General features: G+C 37.4%; 1 protein-coding gene across 1 annotated transcript in view; it reads left to right on the top strand.

The window, feature by feature from the left end:
• Window positions 1–20,045, top strand: part of dnah6 (dynein, axonemal, heavy chain 6) — a 67,488-nt gene that overhangs the window by 13,405 nt on the left and 34,038 nt on the right. The window contains exons 30-50 of the mRNA XM_086082837.1: window positions 18–173; window positions 926–1,087; window positions 3,518–3,655; window positions 3,749–3,916; window positions 4,058–4,206; window positions 5,790–5,897; window positions 6,221–6,347; window positions 6,566–6,778; window positions 6,863–7,084; window positions 7,187–7,309; window positions 8,745–8,927; window positions 9,049–9,192; window positions 11,835–12,056; window positions 12,328–12,475; window positions 12,680–12,837; window positions 13,623–13,754; window positions 13,827–13,998; window positions 17,259–17,405; window positions 17,539–17,612; window positions 18,084–18,238; window positions 19,801–20,032. Coding sequence (XP_085938963.1) covers window positions 18–173; window positions 926–1,087; window positions 3,518–3,655; window positions 3,749–3,916; window positions 4,058–4,206; window positions 5,790–5,897; window positions 6,221–6,347; window positions 6,566–6,778; window positions 6,863–7,084; window positions 7,187–7,309; window positions 8,745–8,927; window positions 9,049–9,192; window positions 11,835–12,056; window positions 12,328–12,475; window positions 12,680–12,837; window positions 13,623–13,754; window positions 13,827–13,998; window positions 17,259–17,405; window positions 17,539–17,612; window positions 18,084–18,238; window positions 19,801–20,032 — 3,333 coding nt within the window. The remainder of the gene's footprint in view (window positions 1–17; window positions 174–925; window positions 1,088–3,517; window positions 3,656–3,748; window positions 3,917–4,057; window positions 4,207–5,789; window positions 5,898–6,220; window positions 6,348–6,565; window positions 6,779–6,862; window positions 7,085–7,186; window positions 7,310–8,744; window positions 8,928–9,048; window positions 9,193–11,834; window positions 12,057–12,327; window positions 12,476–12,679; window positions 12,838–13,622; window positions 13,755–13,826; window positions 13,999–17,258; window positions 17,406–17,538; window positions 17,613–18,083; window positions 18,239–19,800; window positions 20,033–20,045) is intronic.

Below are 20,045 nucleotides of genomic sequence, written 5' to 3'. Positions count from 1 at the left end.
GAGCCGATCTTTCTTAGGTGGACCAGGGGACAAATTTTGAATGGCAGAGGCAATTACGTTACTACTGGGATCTTGACATTGACAACTGTATAGCCTGCATGGCCCTATCCACTTACATTTATGGCTATGAATACCTCGGAGCCTGTCCTAGGCTGGTCATCACTCCACTAACGGTAACATGGGATACACAACGCACACAGGAAAGGGCACATAAAATGATAAAACACAATATGGCCTTTGAGTTAAAATTTCTCAACTAAATTTAATTGACTATTTAACTCATTCACTCCGAGCCATTTTCACTGAAGCAACCCCCTTCGCTCCCAGCTGTTTTACTGAATTTTGACTGATTTTGCAAGGCCCACAGAATATTGTGTTTTATTGCTATAAAAACATGGAACCTACCCCAAAAAAGATTAGACTCTCTTCTTTCATCAGGAAAAAAAAAAGTATATTTCTATCTATTTAACTGATTTTGCAAGGCCCACAGAATATTGTGTTCTATTGCTATACAAACATGAAACCTACCAAAAGAAAGATTAAAGTCTCTTCTTTCATCAGGAAAAAAAAGTATATTTCTATCTGTTTCCGTTGGGAGTAATTAGCATTTGAATATAGCTCAATTTCATCATTATTCACAAATCTGTTTCAAACAGCTTGTTTCCCAGTTTGCCCTGGTGGGTTTCTTATACTCTGCTGCCACCTGCTGGCCGTTTTTGTAATAACTACAATTGCTTCGTGCATTCTCTTCAGTTCAGAGGCTGCATCAAAGCCTTCTGTATGCTATAGCATAAAAAACATATATATATATATAAATTAAAAAAAAACTCCATAAATTAGTCTTTGGGAGCATATTAATATTTAAAAAAAGAACGTACAGCAAAATAGTTAATTTACTTATATCTTCTAATTTACTAACATGCAGGATCGTTGCTACTTGTGTCTAATGGGAGCCCTCCAGTTGGACTTGGGAGGTGCTCCAGCTGGACCTGCAGGAACAGGGAAAACTGAGACTACAAAGGACTTGGCCAAAGCCTTGGCAATTCAGTGTGTGGTCTTCAACTGTTCTGATGGACTCGATTACAAGGTGCAATGTGATCACAGTAATTGCATTTTGCTGTCTTTCTAAAGTCTTAGGAGAAGAAAAATGACTTTTATATTTAATGTGAAAATAAGTACTGTATAGTTAATAATAAATCATACATTTACTTCTGTTAACAAAAGAAAACCATTTAGGAAAATGTTTTTTTTGGGGGGGGGGGGATGGAGGTCAATTAGGAGAATTACCACATTCAAACGAAGGATAAATCGTGGTCAGTACACCTGACAACAATTCTATACAAATATTCAGCAACAGATGACAAATACCCATTCAGAAAATATTGATGTCATCTATATACAGTGTTTTCCAAATTGTCTGGCATATACTGTTTTAGTATTTGTAAACTGTAAGTAGGATTGGCATTTAACAATTTTTGGGATCATCAATTACATGATCATCTGGATTTTTTTGAACAAAATCACCATTATGACAAAAGTATTTTCATTGCCAAATATTTGTGTCATTACATTTCATCATAAAAAACTAAAATGAATATGTATTTATTTAAAAACACATTTTTAGTCCAGGGGTGTACTTCGCATCAGTCAGCTGGGACAGGCTCTAGCTAACCCATGCCACAAATAAGTCCAAGCTGTACAGAACAATCTATAGATTGATGACACTCTCTCTCATCTATTAAAATTGTGAATAAAATAAAAAAAAATCTATTTTTAATTAGAAGTCAGTGAATTTTATTCTGCCTGTATCTTATCTGAAGATGCAAGAGTTGCTATTTTCAGGAGTACCTTCACATATTCATTCCTGTTAAAGTGCAACTCGACCCCTGACTCTTGCCCAACCCCACTAATATTTGAAAACAACACTGAAAGGCTAAACAACTACGTCAGATTCACGAAGTGACGTGCTTGTCCAATGAGAGGACAAACAGCTAAATGTGTAAGTGTTTGTCCCAGCGTTTAACCTGAAGATGGCGCCACTCAGACGGCTGTTGCCCCAAATTTAAGCTTTCAACAAACAGGCACTAAAATGTCACGATCAGCACATGTAGTAGACACCCGTTTATACAGTTTATCAGCACCCCCCCCCCCCCCCCCCCACCTTGATTTGGTGTTGCATTGCCCTTAAAATAATAATAAAAAAAATACTCATAAGCTTAAGCTTCAATTAATTGTATTTTTTTTTGTGTGTGTGTGGAATGGTACTAGGGCTGGACAATTAATCAAATTCAAATATACATTGCAATGTAGTAGAATGCAATTTTAAAACTGCAAAGGCTGCAATTTAGAGAATAACAAAACCAAAACCTTTGCTTCAGTCAGTCATTATTTTTTCTTTATTTTAAATATTTATTCATGCAGTTTCGATAAGATCAGTCCTTAACTCTTTACTGCCAAATGTTATCCCCCCCCCCCCCCCCCAAAAAAAACACATCAGTCCTTAAAATGTTTACTCCACATGCTTACATATTACTGTTTCACGACATGCAAAGGTGAAGTGATAAAGTTTAATTTGTTTACATTATTGTTGTCATTTAATTTATGATTACATTTACGGCACACTTGTTTGGTGGAATTTGGGAAGTAGTGACCCTTAAAAGACTGCAAGTCAAAGTGTAAATTAGATTAAAGTAAAGTAGATAGATGAGCTGTCTTTCATATTACCAAGATGTATAATAGTTAGGATAATCGATATGGATAGATAATGAATTAATACAATTTTCATTTGATTCAATTACCGATAGATTATTTTTCAAAAATGGTTCAGCCTTCGATGGTACATTGTCTTGCATGACACCTGACATTACAGCCTTGTTAGGACATAGTGACCATCCAGACATCCATCTATCTGGACCACCAAAATAGCACAACATTCATCAGAGCATAAAACTGTTTGAATAACTTGCTTTTTATCAGATGCTATTAACAGTATGATGATCTCGCTTAAGATTTCTTGAAATATTCAGTGTTTTCAATCCTTTCGCAAAGCATTGGACTTTTTCCTCAACACAGTTGATTATGCATATAATTATGCACTACGCTTACAGCTGATGCCGATTAAGTATTTTCCTAGTTTGGTTCACCTGGGAAAGTAAAAACTACATCTTAAACGTCTATTTGACTACAATTATATTGGACTACAATTATATTGGACATACATAGTTGTCCAGTCTATCCATTCATTATTGCTGACAATGTTTAAGACGGCGGCCAATCAGAGCACATATGAACAACCATTTCACACCTATTACCAATTTAGAGTGAACATTTTGGAACATTTAGAGCTCACATACATGTTTTGATAGTGTGGGAGGAAAATGGAGCACCAGTAGAAAATACAAGCAGGTGATAAAGGCCCAACATGAGATTCATACCCATTTATTAAAATATCATTTATGATAATCCTATAAAATAATTGTGATTTTTCTTAATATAACAAACCTTATCTCTCAATCAGATGATGGGACGTTTCTTCAGTGGCCTTGCTCAGTCTGGTGCTTGGTGCTGTTTCGATGAGTTCAATCGAATCGATATTGAGGTGTTGTCAGTCATTGCGCAGCAGCTCATAACCATACGGAATGCCAAAGCGGCTAAGGTATGTACAAACATTTTGAAATGCTACAACAACAGATATTTTTGCATCGCGTAGCATTTCGTTGTTCTGAAGTCCTACTGTATTACTTTTTAGATGACAAAATTTCGATTTGAGGGCCGAGAGATCAAGCTAGTGATGACATGCGCAGCATTTATTACCATGAACCCAGGCTATGCTGGAAGATCAGAGCTACCTGATAATCTTAAATCTCTCTTCAGGCCCGTAGCTATGATGGTGCCCAACTATGCACTTATTGCTGAGGTAACAGTTTTACTGTCTTAATCACAAATTGACAATAAAATACAGAAACATACCATGTGGATCATCACATTTTCTACCATTTATTGCATAAAGGCCTCTATACCTTTGTTTGTACCATAACCCTACTCTTTCTCCATGCAGGTCATTTTATACTCTGAGGGATTTGAGTGCAGTAAGACTTTAGCAAGGAAGATGACCCAAATGTACAAGCTGTGCTCTGAGCAGCTGTCTCAGCAGGACCACTACGACTTTGGAATGAGAGCCGTCAAATCTGTACTTGTCATGGCAGGGTCAGAGAATCACACATGCAGGATTTACCATCTCGTTTTCCTTGAAAGTCACAGTAGATGATGTTAGGTCGTATTATATGCATTTTTTTTTTTAACATATAGCTTACTACGACGGCATATTAGGGCCACGTATAAATATATATTCTTTAGCGTGTGGGGGCAATATTGCGAGAAAACCCCCCGACTTTATAAAGTGGAAGATTTGCGAGAGAAAAAAATCTGAAACTTACGAGAAATACACGTAGCGTAGCTTATAGTCTGATATTTTAAACTTTACTCATCATACACGGCAGCTAGAGCGACAACACTTCCTCATCCCTTATCAGCTGACTAACACTAACCAATCAGAAGCTATCATACTTTAAATGCAAGTGAATGACTGAGAGCAGCAGATTCGATCACATCATCTTAGCTACTTGTACAAAAAAAAACCCGAAAATGTATGAATAAGTAAATAATAATTCTGAAAACATAAATGTACAAGTAAATATACATTTTAACAATTATCTTAAATGCTCGATCTGCTAAAGCAATTACTATCTCCTTATTTGAAAACCCGAGCGAAAAGTATTGACACAAACATTTGAGTAGTAGGCCACATGTATTTCTCGTAAGTTTTTTTCTCGCAAATCTGCCACTTTATAAAGTCGCAAATTTATGAGTTTTTTTCTCGCATAACTTTAGAAAATTATGTAATTATATGTGGTCCTAATATGCCGTCGTTGCTTACATTACATGAACAAAGCTATATTACTGCTTAAGAGTCCTTAGAAGAAGTACTACAACACAACCTACTGACATAAGAGTTGTTCGATTTTTAACCGTTAAAGCAGTAACCACAGTTGTTCTTGGTCTGCATTAAAAGGCAGAAGCTCAATGGATACTCCTACACTGTTGGTTATTGGCTTTTATTAAGAAAACTCTAGCAAATGTCACATGATTCATTGCATGCCTTTTCCTTGTCCCCACATTCGGTTCCATTTTTAGTCGGGCAATCCCAAATGTTCATTATCCACCAATTTAATGACTATATTGCCTGTAGTCCTTTATATGTCCAACTTGTTGTTAGAATCAGATGCAATGCGCAATATTAAAGTATTACCTCACTTTAGTAGAATACATGCATCTTTATTATAAGTCTGCGCTGACTCTTTCGTTCCAATTGTGATGGACTAAATTATTGATCTTCTCCCATAATGAACCTTTGCAACATATAACAATCAGAATGCTTTACAATACAACAACATTGGAGGAGTACCTCAAAGCTAGGTGATCATTAACACACAGAATTCCTGAATGTAGTTTTTGGCCAGGTGCAGATCCATCTTGTCCATTTTATTGACAAGAGACCTAACATTCTCTACTGTTAAATATATCCCAATGAATGCATGATTATTTTGTCTAAAGAAAAATGTTGAAGTGTAGTTTTCTTCATTCATTTGTAGTACTTCAATCTGGATTCATGTCTACAAATAATGTAGTGTAGTGCAGTATACTACAGTTTAGTACAGTGCTATGCAAGCTACAGAAACTACTTATGCTTACTGTGTGAACGTGCATATCATGTGATGATCTGTCTTCAGGTCTCTGAAGAGACAGAACCCTGACCTAATTGAGGATGTGGTTCTGATTCGAGCTCTGAGGGATTCCAACCTCCCAAAATTCCTAACAGATGATGCAGACCTGTTCGGGTAAGAGTGCTAGTTTTATGAAGAGGTGTCAATTTGATCATTCTCTTTCTTGTTCCAGTAATATTTCACATTCTGTAATGCATAAAGGGTGCTTCTATGTAGAGTATGCCTGTGTTTCAGTTTTCCCACATTTTAGTATGTTACAGCTTTATTTAAAAAACGGATTAGTGTAATTTCTAGTCTTCAGAATTCTACACCCAACACCCCATAATCACAACAAAGAAACCATTATTTTTGTTGTTGTTGTTAATAAATCAAAAATTAAAGACTTTCAATGCGCATTGTATATATTTAGTAACTGTATATCATCATAAATCATCTAGTGGCATCCTGTCTGACCTGTTCCCTGGTGTGAACATCCCCGAGCATGACTATGGTATACTGCACTCAACCATTGTGGATTGTATAGTGAAGCGCAACCTGCAGCCTCTGGCCACCATGGTTAATAAGGTACAAATGACTAAGGGAATTGTAAAGTAAAATTTCTTCTTCAAACTGGAGGAAAATAAATACGGTGATAATCAGATGGCAATGAATAGCGATTAAACAGTAACACATGTTTTGCATAATCTGGCCTAAGACCTTTTATTTTTATTTTTATAATGTTGGATGGATAGTATTTGGCTGGCTTGGAGTAACAATTTGTACCCCTGTGTGTTGAATACTAGATTATCCAGCTCTATGAGACCATGATTGTGCGTCACGGTGTCATGTTGGTTGGACCCACTGGTGGTGGAAAGACCACCGTTTATACCATCTTGGCAGATACACTGGATACCCTTTATGACTCTGAGTACAGAGAGGAAAATCCCTTCTTTCAGCCTGTGAGGACTTATGTTCTCAACCCAAAATCTGTCACAATGGGAGAACTCTATGGAGAGGTACAATAATCAGCGGGGATATTATGATTGCTTTGGCACATTCACTAACTTTCAATTTGCTCTTCTAAAAAAAATCTGCTTTAGGTTAACTCGCTGACCCTTGAATGGCGTGATGGGTTAATGGCGCTGAGTGTCCGTGATGCAGTCGACGACACCACCAATGACCACAAGTGGGTTATTTGTGATGGACCAGTTGATGCTCTCTGGATTGAGAACATGAATACCGTGCTGGATGACAACAAGATGCTTTGCCTGGCTAATAGTGAACGTATCAAACTTTCACCATCCATACACATGGTGTTTGAGGTGAGAGCTATTTCAGAACCATACATGCTACATACTGCTAGAATATTTTCGTCCTTCCATCAGCATGACTTGAGACAAAATGTCACTTATTCTGTTTTTCAGGTCCAGGATTTAGCTGTAGCATCTCCAGCCACAGTCAGTCGCTGTGGAATGGTCTATATTGACCCAGATGAACTCAAATGGATGCCCTATGTCCAGACATGGCTCAGTGGTCTAGGATCTAAAGTAGGATTTTGTCTAAAACATTTTCTAGCAAATATATATATATATATATTTGAAGATTGGCAAATTAGTTTACTATCAATGCTACTGTACTAATGCACATGCATCTGTATGCATCTGCGACAATACCAACACAAGGTCTAACCTGCCTCTGCGCAGATTAGCGCATGTCTCATACTCGACTTGTGCTGGGCACAAAAATAGAGTCCTTAAATCCTCAAATAAAATTTGTGTTCGCTGTTTGTTTACAGATTAAGCAGCAAATCCCAACTCAACTCAAATGGGTTACTAATTGTAATTTTGCCCAAAAATGTCATAGTATAATTTTTTTTTATTTTTTATTTGATCATAATGTTAAATGTAGTGCCTTATATTCAATTTTTTGAAAACATGCCAAGTCAACCTACGGAAAGTTTTGTTTTATTAATTTACCATGCAGGATCCCTTACCGTACACTGGCCAACTTTTGGTAAAGTTTTAAATCCAGCTAGCAGCTAGCGCTAAATTAACCTGGCAAGGGTTTGTCTCTCTGGTCCAATTTTGCAAACTCCCCTCTGCTAAGACGGTGACAGAGGCCAACAGCAAAGTAATGACAAAGGTGTTGATACACTGCCTAGATGGGCTTTATTGACTGATTGCTTAAAAGTTTAATTTAATGCTCATTAGCCGGCTAAACATTCCTACACGCGTGCAAAAATGTCCGGTTATCGCTCTTGAAAAGTGCACTTCACACCTCACCGTGCACCCCCAACATACGTGTGTACGTCACAGGCGTTGCCATTCTAACATTCCTTTGACACTCATACATGCAACAGTATGTTTTAATCATTCTCACTCAAATCCCAAAATTCTGATTCATATTTGTTTTTAATGGCTTATTAGTATCTCAATCACCACCGATTCGTCCACAGCCCTAGTAGACTCAAAGGTTTCTGCCATCAACTAAAGCCCAAAAAGCAAAAGCAGAATCTGAAACTGAGCGTATCCATTCAGCACTATTTATTGTTTGAATTATCCATGTAATAGGCATACATGGGAAGAAAAAAAAACACATTACATATTGAATGTTTTCAATACTGGCTGGGTACAAACAAATGGTAGTCTGATGGTCTCCTAAGTTGTTTATCACATTCAGATGTAAATACCTGAAATACTCTTGTCGTATATTCATCTTTTGATATCAAACTCAAGATATAGAAGTTAATAGATGCCATAATTACCATGTTTAGCCTTTACAAAGACATATTGAGACACTCTTTTCAGTGACTCTCCGTTTCTGGTCATTTGAGATTAAATCAAAGATGAAGTGTTATTTAACCCCTTTTCCAATGGGACAGTTGGTTTCTGTCCAGCCAATATAAAAGCAGATTACAAATTTGCACGAATCTCTAACGTCACTGAGAACATGTGTTTTTTCATATCTTTCTGTCCTTTCAAGCTTCCCGACACGGTGAAGACAATATTGCTTGAGTTATTTCAGCAGTATGTGGAGGATGGGCTCCAGTTTATATGGAAATTTTGCATCCAAGCGATTCGCCAGGTGGACATAAGTAAAGTCTGCACTCTTTGTTTTCTGATGGAGTCACTGCTGCTCGGCAAAGACGGACCAGATTTTAATATGGTACATCATACTTAGACGATATCTGTAAACTGAAAATGATGAGTCAAATTGCTTCACTGTTTGTACTGTAACATTCCATTACGTTCTGACAGCATATTATGTGTGTGTTGGCGCATGGCAGGATTCCAAGCGCCTCAATGATGTGCTGTGTCAGACCTTCATATTTTGCTACTTATGGGCAGTAGGAGGCAACCTGCCCAGTTCTCACTGGGATGATTTTGACAACTTTATCAGAGAGCAATTTAAAGACAACAACAGTGCGAAGGTATTGCACAACTCATTTTTGTCAGACATCTCTATTCTTTGGTCTTTGACTCAGCATGAGACTGCATCGTTTCAGTGTTTTATGGCGTCTGCATGCTGCTTGTTATTTTATTGATACTTATTTACTTACAAGTATTCACTTCCCTATTTCTTGCTATTAATGTATCAATATTATTTTTTATTTACTTGTATATTTACCTACTTATTATATTAATTAATTTTATTTTGTGTTATTTCATTTCACTTGCCTCTACTGCAAGACTGATAATGATACAAGAACGATATTATATGGGTTCAGTGAAAACTAAAAGGATCATGTGTAAAGTGCATTCTTTACTAGAACTTGGTGACAGTCATCAACATTAACAAGCTTGGCAATAAAAAACAGACTTCAACTCACATTGTACTGCAATGTGATACATCCTTTTATCCTGCAACATAACTTGTTGTTGTTGTGCTTGTGTGCCTGCCTGCGTGTGTGGGTCTGTTTAACCGCATTACTGTGTGTGTTGTTTGACAATTTTGTCCATGCATGTGTGTGTGTGGTTTGACTGATTAAAATAAAAGTTTCCCACTCACTTGGAAACGTTGTAACGTGAGGACTCACAGCAATTCCAGGGATGTCAACTTTGTAAGCCTGGATCGAGGTTTGACGTTTGGTGGCTCCCATTACAATACGTCGCTTTTGTTAGAGTAGACAACATTAAGTATTGTACTCTTTACGTGTTCAATTAACTGAATGGTGAGATCCTGGTGAAGAAGTCCCTTTGCAAAGGTATTATAATTATCAGAAGCTTCTGATGACAAAAGCTGACGACACTGAAGCCGTGTTCCATCAGATTGTGTGTCGTCCACTCCGGCACATCATTATTTATTAAAAAGTGGGTGAAAAGTCTCCTCCCATCAGCCCACGGTACATTTGTTTACAACTCTGTTCCCATGGGTATAAATACAAGAGAATTCCTCTCTCCTCCCTTCTGCAAGTTCCCATAGCTATAAATCAGATTAGAGAAAAACAATAATCAACCTGTGCCTCCCTTTCCGACAGAGACAGGTACCAGACACATACACTCCCTTATTTTCTCAGGAGTGTGAGACAGATACAATAGACAATCCCATTCATTGAGCTCCACAGCTATAACTAAAGCCAAAACGGCTAAAATATAAATTTAAACTGAAAAACAATGTTAATAATTTAACACTTTGCATCACTTTTTTTTTTTTTAATCCACAAAAAGGCAGCAGCAGGCAGACGCAGCTTGCTACATAAATGACGTTGACGGTCATTCGGGCGTGCTAGCTTACCCGGACGTAGATTTGTGTGTCAAAGGACGCGCTTCTGATCACCTCCCCATCCTGATTGTCATTCTATCTTTAGCTGTCAATCAAAGCCAAACTTGAGAGGAAGTATAGCAGAAGCAACGCAAGTTTACGTGACTGGTGGGAAAAACTGATTGGCGAGGCTTCTCAAAACAGCTGCCAACTCAGGGCAGCCCCCTAATGCTCACTCATGTCGACGAGTCCGCGACCCAATAATCGACCGCCGCTTACTTTCCACATCTAGTGGTGGTCACTGCTGCGTCCTGTGATTCGGGATCCCGCCACTTGTCTCCCTCTGCTTTGCTCTCGCTATCTATTGCTAGCTTCTCCTATTAGCCGCTCCAGGCTCCAGCTAGTTCTTGCTAGTTGCTCTTGTTAGCTGCTGCAGTGAGTTCTTGTTAACCACTCTTGCTTGCTGCTCTAGCTAGCTCCTGCTTACCGGGCTGCTCGCTTGTTCGTACGTTCACTCACCGGGCTGCTCGCTTGCTCACTAGGCTCGCAAAATGTGGTCTCTCTGAGGCACCGTAGTGCAGGTGCTTCAAAAATGCTTTGAACTTAGATTGTTGCATTTTATTAGTTCACCACAAGATGGCACTTAATTCTACATACTGTCCCTTTAAGGGGGACCTCAAATCTACAATAATATGTTCTATGCAGCTCCACTAGTCTAAACACGGCATTCTGATTAATATTGCGTTTGTGGAATATGAGTTCAGCAGGAAAATCCAACCATTGTTATGGCCATTTTGCCACTAACTGTCAACTGAAAATGTCATCACAGTTGCTCAGGTCTCAGTTAACGACCAATCACGGCTCAGCTTAAAAAAAACAGGTGAGCTGTGATTGATCGTTACCTGAGCCCCTAGTAACTGTGATGTAATTTTTAGTTGACAGCAAGTGGCAGTACGCGACAAAATGGCAGCCCCCTGAGATGGATAAAAATGGGTGGGTTTTGCTGCTCAACTCACATTCTACATACTCAACATTAATCAGAAAACCGTGTTTAGACGAGTGGAGCTGCACAGAACATATTATTATGAAGAAGATTTTTGGGCTGACTTCCCCTTTAATGTACAAAATTTTGCTTGTGGTAAAAGAATGCGGTGCAGACAAAAAGCCTGCATGGGTTGAAATATTACTCAATTTCTGTGGCCGTAGATGATGTGAGAATGTATACTGTAATAATTGAGCAAAAACAGAACATGATGTGTTATAATGCATTCTTTAAGTGCATGTATAAGTAAGCAACAATTTAATCTAATACATACTATTTTGAAGTATTTGCATGTGTTTTAGTGATTGCGTTTCCATTGTCTTTTGTAGCTTCCTACCAATGGAGCACTGTGGGATGTGTTCATCAACTTCAGCAAAAATTCATTTGTCCAGTGGGATAAAATAATACCTTTATTTTCATACGACAACGAGCAAGCCTTCTTTGAAATGTTGGTTCCCACCGCAGACACCGTCCGCTATGGCTATCTGATGGAGAAACTGCTCTCAGTACGCCATTCTGTACTCTTCACTGGTTCCACAGGAGTGGGGAAGGCAAGTAGTGACAACAAAAAAAAGTACTGCATACTGTTTCAGTGGTAGACCAGGTTCAAAAGGCTGGATGTTTATGATGATTATTTTAATTATATTTTTATTAATGGCTCAAATGTATGTACTTAGACCAGTGAGCATTTGGCTTGATTCACAGCAACTTTGTATTGTACTTATCTACTGTAGTTTTGCCATTTCTCAGAATTCTTTCAACTTTATAGTAGATGCAGGATGCAACGATCAAAGAAAAATGTGCAATTTGTGTCTTTTACAGTCAGTGATTGCTCGGGGCCTTCTCAACAGTATCCAGGAAAAGAGTGGCTATATTCCTGTCTATATCAACTTCTCTGCTCAGACTTCTTCTGCCCGCACACAAGAAATCATTGAGTCTAAGCTGGAGAAAAAGAGGAAGAACATGCTTGGTAAATAGGACAGTACACTCTCATTAAAACAAAAAACACTTTTACCACCTTATAATATCATTTTGTCTGCTTATGCAAGATATGCTTTTTTTTAGGTCATTTTCACTGCTGTATCCTCACTCAATCAACACATTAATGTTACATTTCTTTTCACTCGTTTCATTAACCTCGCATCCTAACCCTGTTTCCTCTCATTCTGCGTAGGTGCGCCTAAGGATAAGAGGATAGTGGTGTTTGTAGACGATCTGAATATGCCCAAATTGGACAGTTACGGCTCTCAACCCCCCATTGAACTCCTACGTCAGTTCCAAGACTTCTCTGGATTTTATGACAGGGAAGTTTTCTTCTGGAAGGAGATACAGGTACACTATTGTGGAATAACATATGAACAACTTTATCAAAAATATTGTAGCTGTAGCCATAATATGGCTTGTAAATAATCAGCCCATTAAAAAACTGTTTAAATCACATTCTATATATGACAATAAATGTATTTTATCATTTAAAAAGTGGTAAATATATCATTACAGAGGCTTCACTCTTTCAAACTTCAAACTCTGCCCTTGTAAGACGCCATGTTTATAATCTACGGAATTCCATACATAACTCATTTGCGCCCCAAAACTTATAAATGTGTTCTATTTTAAATGTTTTAAGTGTCTCAAAGACATATTTATACGTTTTTATGTTTTTTTATGCTAGAGCATACAGAAAGCTTTGATGCAGCCTCTCCACTGCAAAGAACGGTTGAAGAAATGGTAGTTATTACACAAACGGCCAGCAGGTGGCAACAGAGCAAAATATATCAACCAGGGCAATGTTGAAAAAAAACGCAATTACTCACGATTCTAAATAGATTTGTGAATAATTATGAAATTTATAGCTATATTCTAATGCTAATTGTCGCAACGCGGAAACGGATTAAAAAAATTATTTTGGTAGGTTCTATGTTTTTATAGCAATAGAACACAATATTTTATGGGCCTTGCAAAATCAGTCAAAATCCAGTAAAACAGTGAGTGAAGGGGATTGCTTCTGTGAAAATGGCTGGGAGTGAATGAGTTAATAATCAATTACAGTACTAGTAAATAAAAAAAAATCCAGAGCCTTCTTTCTTACCTTGGCATTTCCTCGTTTTCTTCTCCAGGACATGACTATTGCAGCTGCATGCGCTCCACCAGGAGGAGGACGCAACCCTGTGACTCCTCGGTTCATTCGCCACTTCAGCATGCTTTGTCTGCCCACACCCTCGGAGCAAAGCCTCAAACAGATAATCATTGTACACAAACACACTCATAGTGCATACTGTGCTTCAACCTGCTTATGTTTTTTGTCCTCAACTTTCCTGCAGGCCATTTTGTCTGGTTTCCTCAAAGAGTTTGCCCAACCCGTGAAGGACTGCGCAAAACAGATAGTGGATTCAGCCGTGGAGATTTATAACAGATTAAGTGTGGATCTGCTTCCCACTCCAGCCAAGTCTCATTATGTCTTCAATCTCAGGGACCTCTCCAAGTGTGTCCAAGGTGAGAATTGAGTATAAAAAATACACCCTAGCTTACAGTTGCGTGCATAAATGTTCCCTGTAAACACATGGCTATTGTTTTGTGCTTTGACTTGGCGGTAATGATTCTCAAAAACATTGGTAAATTCACAGCCCTAATACCCCTTTGTCCAATGCCATACATTGTCACAATGTCTCAATCTTGTTTCTCATTCTGAGTATTTAATCCCAGTGGGCAAGGAAAGAAATAGCAACAAAGTTTCTGGAAGCCATTCTGCCAACTATAGCCTATTTACCATGCTTATGTTACCATAGCTTTAGGCCAGTGTTTCCCAACAAAAGGTACGCGTACCCCTAATGGTACGTCAGCACGTTATAGGCGGTACGTGAAAACATTTAATAAATAATCTATATCCAAGAGCAAGAATGTGGAACAGCCGCACCAAAATCACAACAGCTGTGTGTCAGCTATGAAGTCAGGGCTCTTCGTACTTATCTGGACATTGGTGGAGCATGCATGATGTAGAAAAAGCTTTAATATTACCTTTTTAAACGGCACAATGCACCTTTAACATTTATTTATTTATTTATTTAAATTTAACATGCTACAAATTTGTTGTGTACCAAATAATCTATACTGTATTTTGTTTAAAGTCTGGTTTTAGAAAATGAATGAATGAATGAATGAAATAGATTGTGTTCAATTAATTATTTTTTTTATCTACCCAAAATTAAAAAAAATTGATTTTGGAGCTGTAATATTTTATTCTTAAGTGCTATGTTCATGATATTTGACATTTAAAAAACTGTTTAAAGAGGAAGTCAACCTCCCCTTTACAATGTTCTATGCATCCCCACTAGTCCAAACATTAGAGCTGTCAAACAATGTTTTTTTTTTTATCAGATTGATCACATCATCGAATTTTGATTAATCGCTTAATTAAAAAGCCTTTTAATCAAAAATGTTTGCCTGCCAAATTTAAAGCGCTGCTGTTATGTGTAAATTCTTTCAACATTTAATGTTATGAGGAAGTCTTCAACATTTTTTTTTATCCACTGCACACACTCATCATCTTTTTCTAATCTGTTAATTACTTGCATAATTTAAAATGGAAAAACAAATGAAACCGATAGTTTGACATGAGCAAATATTCTGAATGTCATACGCAAACATTTATTGAATGCTTTACTTTAATGTACGTTTATTGCTCAAACACAACCTGTGCTACCTTTAATGCTAAAGCATCATCTGCGGTCAAAATTAATAGAGTGATTAATCTGGACATGTTTAATAAGATAATTTTAGTGATTAATTAATTAGTTAACACTTTAACCTTGACAGCACTACTAAACATGCATGGTATTGTGATTACTGCGTTTGTGGAATATGAGTTAAGCAGCAAAATCCACCTGGTTTTATCCATCTCAGGGGGTGGCCATTTTGTCACTTGCTGTTGACTTAAAAAGACACCACAGTTGCTCAGGTACCAACCAATCATAGCTCATCTGTTTTCTGAATCTGAGACGTGATTGGTTTTTGCCTGTGCCATGAGCAACTGTGATGTCATTTTCATTTGACTGTAAAGGGCAAAATGGCTCTCCCTGAGATTTACAAAAGGGAATGGATTTTTAACTCATATTTCACAAACGCAATATTAATCAGAATTCTATGTTTAGACGAGTTGAGGCACATTCAACATATTATTGTAAAGAAACTTTCCCTCCCCTGTAATGGGGACTCACAGTAGCTCCCGTTTTTTGTGGTAACTGTTATGAGTTAAGGCAAGTTTGTACGACAGCGTATTAGAGCCACGTATAAATATATATTTTTTTAGAGGGCGGGGGCAATTATTCAGAGAAAAAATCTTGCAAATTTGCCACTTTATAAACTCGCAAATTTACGTAAAAAAATTCTCGCAAATTTGCAACTTTATATAGTGGCAGATTTGGGAGAAAAAAACTCAAAAACTTACGAGAAATACACGTAGCATACTACTTGACTGTTTGTGACAATACTTTTCGGTTGGGTGTCCAAATAAGGAGATAGTAATGGTTTTAGCATAGATTAACGATATCATGTTAAGCATTCGTTCTTTGAACCGTTGTGTACGGCCACTGGCCAGCGACAAGGACGCCTCGCTTTGCGAAGGTCCACACCCAAACGATCAAGCATTTCAGTTAATTTGTTAAAATGTAAATTTACTTGTACATTTATGTTTCCAGAATTATTATTTACACATTCATACATTTTGGTAATTTTTTTGTACGAGTATCTAAGTTGATGTGTTGAATCTGCTGCTCTCCGTCATTCACTTGCATTTACCTATGGTATGCTAGCATCTGATTGGATAGTGTTAGTCATTCGATAGGGGATCAGGAAGTGTTGTCGCTCTGACTGCGGTGAATGACGAGTAACGTTTTCATTTAAGAATAAATCCGTCTCCATCCTGCCTTTTCATTTTATAAACAGTGTCCCATTAACCACCATCGGATCCTCACATGATTAGACTACAGCTACACTAAGTGTATTTCTCGTAAATTTCTCTCTTTTTTTCTCGCCAATCTGCCACTATATAGTCGCAAATTTGTCACTTTCTAAAGTGGCAAACTTGCCACTTTTTAAACTTTGCAAGAAAAAAACGTGTAAAATTGCGAGTTTATAAAGTGGCTAATTTGCAAGTTTTTTTCTTGGAATATTGCCCCCGCCCTCTAAAAAAATACATTCATGCGTGGCCCTAATACGCCATTGTAGGTTTGTTCTTTATTCTGATTAGTTTTTTTTAATTTATATATGTACTTATATATTTTCAAAACAAAATTTTAAGTTTTATGTTTGAGGTAAAAAAAAGAATGCCGAAGAATTAAATGTTGGATTAGAATGGATTTCTGATTCATCGCTTAAGATTCATTGTGGTGCAGCAAACAATTACAGTCCCATAACTGTGGCATATTGGCTCTCCTTCCTCTAGTGCACTGATGCTTACTTATAAAGATAAATAATAAACAAGGCGGACAGCAGATCAATTTATGGGAATTATTTAATCCAAGTCAATTTATGCAAATTACAGTATTTAAGATGTTTGAGTAAATGACTTCCACTGGCTAATGACTGAGACATTTCAGGTTCAAAAACAAAACAAAAACACATTGATGATATAAAATACAAGAGCAACAAGAGTTTCAGCTTCATATTAAAAGTCTTTGGTGAAGCCAAGCAATCTTACTGGCCTCGAATACATGGTTGTATAATATGAAGTCTTCTCTCACTGTCTTTATTTCAAGGTATGCTGCAATGTGAAGCAAGTCAAGTGAGAGATAAGAATCAGATCTTTCGTCTTTTCTGCCATGAATGTCAACGTGTTTTCCACGATCGACTCATCAATGGCCAAGATAAAGAGTATTTTAACACGATCGTCTGTGAGACAGCCAGTAAGAATGGTCAAAATATACCCAATCTACCCAAATGCTAATTTAAAACATGCACATATCAAAATTTAGATCATCGTTATTTTCATACTTGATACAAAATACTCCACCTCTGATTCATGTCTTTTTTTTTCAGGCAAATTTTTTGGGATTAACTTGGATCCCTCATACTTTGTGACTGAGCCAATCATATTTGGGGACTTCATTAAGGTATGATTCTTCACACTGACGCCAAACATGCAGGTACACTCTGGTTTTCAAAAACTGAACTAATTAAGGATTAAACCCCCTCTGGGTTTAATCCTTAATTAGTTCAGTTTTTGAAATTAATTTCCATGACAAAACTTTTACATAATGTGTATTTTTTTAAATATTATAAAATAGTTTAAGATAGAACAAACTTTGTAATTGATTTGAAAAATGAAAATAACAAATTTGGTAATTGATTCGAAAAATGAAAAAAAAAAACAAAGGAAAAAAAATAGGATTACAGACTAGGAGATCAGCTACGCCTGAGTCACCTCCTCTTGCCTTGCTCCATTTTTGAGGGACATTACGTTTTGCGTAACATATTTGTTAACATTTTAGATGTGATGAACATATACAGTACCAAAAGTCCCTAGTATTCAAATAAAAAACAAAACAAAACAAAAAAAACAGCTAAACATGGTATGCCTTCAGGTGGGTGCAGAAAAGGAAGAACGTCAGTATGAAGATCTTACAGACCTGGATAAGATCCAAAATGTTCTTCTGGACTATTTATGTGACTACAACGTGACTTACTCCAAGGAGAGCAAACTGGTCTTCTTCCAGGATGCCATTGAGCATGTTTCCAGGTATTCATGAACAAACAGTTCCCTAATATTGATCTTGTTTGTATTTGAGGATTCAATGTTTGTAGATACTGTATTCACAGGACTGCAAAAGAAAATAATATGGTTAAGGGTCCGCATGTTGCAAGAACCTTCAATAGATTGGGTGGTTAAATATTTAGATTTTGAGATTTCTCCCAAAATACCCTCATTATGGTCTTTATTTTCATTTCTTAGTAGCCCAAAGATAAACATAATTGTAATCAAAGTGTATGAAACTAAATGATTAGTAGACAATGTGCAACATGTTTTTAGCCAACTTGTAGCTAGCGTGTCCTGGGAAACCTGCCCCAAAATAACCCGGAGGTCCTCCACTCGAACGTCATTTCACAAATGACTTCTATAAATGCTTACAGCAACCAATAAAAGTAGAAAATACATCATGTTGTGACCCTCCAGCACGAAATTGGACAGAGGATGCACGTACGGCCGTTAAATCTTTATAGCATTACATAGTATTTATATATTATATGCAAGTCCTCCAACAATAAACGACCATATTGGTCGTTTTACCATGCACCCAAATACGACCAAGTGTTACGTATTGTAGTTTAGCGACCTCTCTTGGCCATGTTGAATAGTGAAAAAATTGTCAAGTGAACCATAAGTGGAGTTAATGACACTCGAACTCGGGTCGTTTGGTCAGAAGACGAGCGTCTATCTTACTGGGTTAACCGAGCTGTTACTACTTCGCCGTTTTTTACTGTTAACGTGTATGTAAATTTGTTGTCAGCGGGACTAAAGTGTGGGGTTAGTTTAAGCTTTTAGTGAAGTTGTACACGTTACATCTTTACATGGGACACTAATGGTTGAGGTTAGGAAGAGGCTGAGGTTGTAGTATGTTTGACGTTACAAAATATGTAGTCAACACTGAAACACTCACTGCCTGGTTAACTCAATCAGATAGATTCTTGTCTTCAGACACAATGACCCGGGTTCGAATCCTAAGCTAGCGTGTCCTGGGAAACCTGCCCCAAAGTAACCCGGAGGTCCTGCACTCGAACGTCATTTCACAAATGACTTCTATAAATGCGTCCTAAACTACAATATGTAACACTTAGTCGTAATTTGGCACATTTGAAAACGACCTTTGTGGTCGTATTCTGTTCTCATTATATAAATACTATGCAACTCAAAAATTATTCTACTCAACAACATGATTTGTAATACTACAGTGCAGTGTCATGTTTAGTTTCATATCACAACACGCTAAAATATTATATTTGGGACGATATGACAATTCTTTTGGGGTTTTTAAAAACAAAACCACTGTTAGTTTCTCTCTTTGTATCATGCATATAAAATGCTTTATTTTTAAGTTTTTGTGCAAAATATCGAGGAAATTATCTTGCTATTCAGACAAAGAAATCTGCCTTTCAGTGCAATGGTTCTCTCACCTATGGTGCACCTAACTAGAAAGTGATTGCCAACTTACTTGAAATCCAGGCACCTCTAAACATCATTCTAAACCACAAAGACTGCTGCAGTGTTGTTATAGAATTGATTTTGCCAATCGCACTTTCTAGAATCGCTCGCATGGTTCGCCTGGAGCGAGGCAACGGCCTGCTGGTAGGAGTGGGGGGCACGGGCAAGCAGTCGCTCACTCGATTAGCGTCCCACATTTGTGACTACCAGTGCTTTGAGATTGAGCTGAGTCGAGGCTATAACTACGACAGCTTCCATGAAGACTTGAGGAGGCTCTACAGGATGGCTGGGGTGGAAAGGAAAGATACAGTGTTCCTTTTTACAGATACTCAGGTATGACTCCATT

The sequence above is a fragment of the Leptonotus elevatus genome, chromosome 8 (assembly GCF_054856555.1).
Source record: "Leptonotus elevatus isolate MCC_2025b chromosome 8, RoL_Lele_1.0, whole genome shotgun sequence".
Classification (NCBI taxonomy): domain Eukaryota; kingdom Metazoa; phylum Chordata; class Actinopteri; order Syngnathiformes; family Syngnathidae; genus Leptonotus; species Leptonotus elevatus.
Note: the sequence above shows the minus strand (reverse complement) of the source record. Positions and strands in the feature narration are given on the sequence as shown.